Source organism: Sinocyclocheilus rhinocerous, unplaced genomic scaffold, assembly GCF_001515625.1.
Source record: "Sinocyclocheilus rhinocerous isolate Xijiao unplaced genomic scaffold, SAMN03320098_v1.1 scaffold671, whole genome shotgun sequence".
In the NCBI taxonomy this organism is placed as follows: Eukaryota; Metazoa; Chordata; class Actinopteri; order Cypriniformes; family Cyprinidae; genus Sinocyclocheilus; species Sinocyclocheilus rhinocerous.
This window is the reverse complement of record NW_015625021.1, coordinates 424,937-428,061: the sequence shown is the minus strand read 5'-3', so window position 1 is coordinate 428,061 and position 3,125 is coordinate 424,937. Positions and strand designations below refer to the sequence as shown.

The 3,125-nt window shown below is 38.9% G+C and overlaps 1 protein-coding gene across 1 annotated transcript in view; it reads right to left on the bottom strand.

Annotated features, from left to right (window-relative positions):
• LOC107747182 (neurturin-like) overlaps positions 1–3,125 on the bottom strand; it is a 16,445-nt gene continuing 13,320 nt past the window's right edge. The window contains exons 2-3 of the mRNA XM_016561619.1: positions 1,612–1,885; positions 1–1,192 (exon numbers count right to left, since the gene is read on the bottom strand). Of these exons, the coding sequence (XP_016417105.1) occupies positions 765–1,192; positions 1,612–1,858 (675 nt within the window). The 5' untranslated portion in view covers positions 1,859–1,885 and the 3' untranslated portion in view covers positions 1–764. The remainder of the gene's footprint in view (positions 1,193–1,611; positions 1,886–3,125) is intronic.

The following is a 3,125-nucleotide window of genomic DNA, read 5'->3' as shown; positions in this document are numbered from 1 at the left end:
TGACCACCAGTTTTTCCTCTGTTACAATTTACAACGACGCCATTTGTGTTTTAAAATCCATCCTTTAGCAGATTATTAGGTTCCGTTTTTATCTTTTTATACATAACTTTTTGTTTGATTATTGTAGCATTTAATAAATGTAAATATTTTAATCAAATATTGGGTTTTCTTTTACAGAGCCATGTTGACCATAGCAAAGCTGAGGTAGATGTTTAGTATAACTAATGTGTCTGTTTGAATTTGATTTGTGGGAATGTTTTGCCTTTGAAATGTCAGAGTTGAAACCTTTCAGAGCCGCTGGGATCATTTACGGGTCAGTTACACAATGAGGAAGTTTTGTTCAGCATTGGGTGCGCCTTTGTCTACTTGCTTTGTTTACTGAAGCCCTGAATGAATTTTCTAGAGGTTTTTGACACTGAAACTCTGAGCATCCACCCAGCATTTCAAGCTATTTGAAATAGACCCACGAAGGCAATAGAAACAAGATATACAGCAGCATCTCATTAGCAACGACTAAACATGAGAATAATTATTTGCTTAATATATTTTTGGTTTCTCTTCATCTGGACTGGCAGAAGTATCTGAGGAGAACCTGTCAGCCGAGTATGTTTCGTGAAGGCAACGCAAGACATAAGCTCTCACCTCAGTGCTTTAAGCCCAGAAGATTTTCTTCTCAGAATCGAGGGTCTGTATTTTGTCAGAGATTAAAACATGTTATGTTTCCTAAACGTTTTGAGTACTCCGGTGAGTTTTGACCCTCAACGTCAGACGCATCTACATGCTTTGGCCGAAAACTCTTGGATTGTGTGGTATTTGTTGAAGTTATCGAGGAAGGAGATGTCCTCCTCATACGCGGTGGGCCGACAGCAGGGGCTGTGGCGCGCTTTGTCCTTCTGCTCCTTTGTTAGCAGCCACGAGCGCTTCATGAACGCCAGCGTCAGGTCATAGTTTTTGCGGCTGGTGGTGCACTTTCCACTGCAGTAATGGAAGACTATAGTCTCGTCACTGACGTATCCCAACCCCAGCTGACTGACCGTCACCTCCACCTCCTGCAGCGAGCAGGGTTTGGATCGCTTTTTTGCCCGTTTAGTCCTTTTGCTCTGCTGGGCATCTCTGCGGGCTTTCCTTTCCACCAGTGTCCCAATGACCTGCTTCAACTCGCCCTCTGTGAAGCTCTGGAACATCTTCACGACTGAGGGAAAAAGGAGGGTTAAATATTTTCAGTGTTTAGCATGGCAAAAACATTATTTTATTTGTGCACGCCTACTTTTTCAGTGGCGCTGATTAAGTGTTTTCTAAACAACCTGTCAGCATGTCAATAGTTTAGTGTGAAATACATATGAATACCTGTTTGAAAACTATTTTTTTTAGTTCTAGTTGGTTAGCACAGTGACATAAATGTACAAACTTTAAAATTGAAACTTCAGGGAATATTGGTTATCATATTTAGAGTTAAATTCACATGGAATTCTGTTCATGTGAAGTTGGACTTGAGCCTGACGTCTGGGAGGCCTGCATGCTAAATGCAATCTGATGTAAACAATGATAGGCTACGCTATAATGAACCGCTGTCACAACACAAGAGAACATAAGGGCTCGTCGTGATCTTACATTCTGATACGAGAGAGTTTCCTCCGTCAGCTGATCTGACCCTCCGTTGCCGCCCACCTGCCACAATGGTAGACGACGAATTGCTTGGTGTAAATGAAGAGGATGGAGGTGAAAGTGATGAGGATGAAGCTCTGCGGTGGGGAGGAGGGGGCGGGGCTCGGGAAGAGGGAGCGGCTTTAAGGACGAGCAGAGGAAGTGCAGCACCACAGAGAATCAGGCCGATGGCAGCAAACTTCCATAACTTCATCTTAGAATGAGGAGAAGCATTTGGCCCCTGCAAAACAATCAAACATCCATCACTCAAAACCAAAAAGAAACGCTGTTTTAATGTTTGCTATTCTATTGAGATTTTGGCATCACACATTTGGACAAGTGAAGCCAGAAACATTAGATATAATTTTCATTTTGTCAGAATATACGCTACAACTTGAATGGCTTTCAGTGGAGAAAGATACTTTTGAAACTACATCAACTAGCAGTCATTAGAGTATTAGTAGACGATCTGCTTAATATCTGCTAACACTTTATTTTGATGCTCCCTCAAAAGACATTCTACTGATTGTACCAACTTTGCAAGTAGCCTATATGTTAACTTTCTCTACTAATGCTAACACTGCAGTCTGCTAATACTCTAATGAGAGTTAGTTGAAATGTAATTGCAAATTAATGAGAGTTTAGTTAACATGTAGTTGCAAAGTTACTTATTGTTAGTAGAATGTCTCAAATAGGCTATCAAAATAAAGTGTAAACATATTGTCCCCATAATGGTCAATTGATTGAAAATTGACCATGATAAAATCAGGCCTATAATTCAGTCCATAAACTGAATGCTCGACATACACAAGCCATTTGAGAGAATGAGCTGGCTAATTTATATTAGCATTAGTATATATTGCCTTTTTATTTGAGGTATAAAGCATACATAATAAAATATTGTATGTAAAAAAAAAATATATTTATTATTAAAATATAAATAATTTACATACCTATGTAAATTATTTATTGAATGCCGTAATTTTCTGCAAACTTCTGCCACTTAAGGGGGAATTTGGGTGAGCAGATCCATAGCAGCTTTGGCACTTATTGCTATGAGGTTGTTATTGTTACAAAAAGCACATTTTGAAAGTCCATTAAAAACATGTCTTCATCTTTGGCATAGATGCAGTATATTGAAGGTACACATTATTTGGCAAAATGTTTGCGCAAACTAATCAACGTGAAAATCCACACATGCCATGGTGTTTCTTATTTGTGGTCTCTAACAAAAATAATAAATTAGATTACCTGGTTAACATACACATTTAAAGAAGTCGCTGCTTGCCACTTGAAAAAAAAATGTAATTCGCTAATGCCCGTTATAGCGCCCCTTGTGGCAATGCTAAAAATATGTATTTCAATGACGGAAGAAAAGCTTGTCGCTCGAAGCTTCTTATTTCTCATACTTGGGTAGATTGTGTTTTTATAAATGACATATATTGTTGAAATAAGTAATTAATATTCTACCCCCCCCCCCC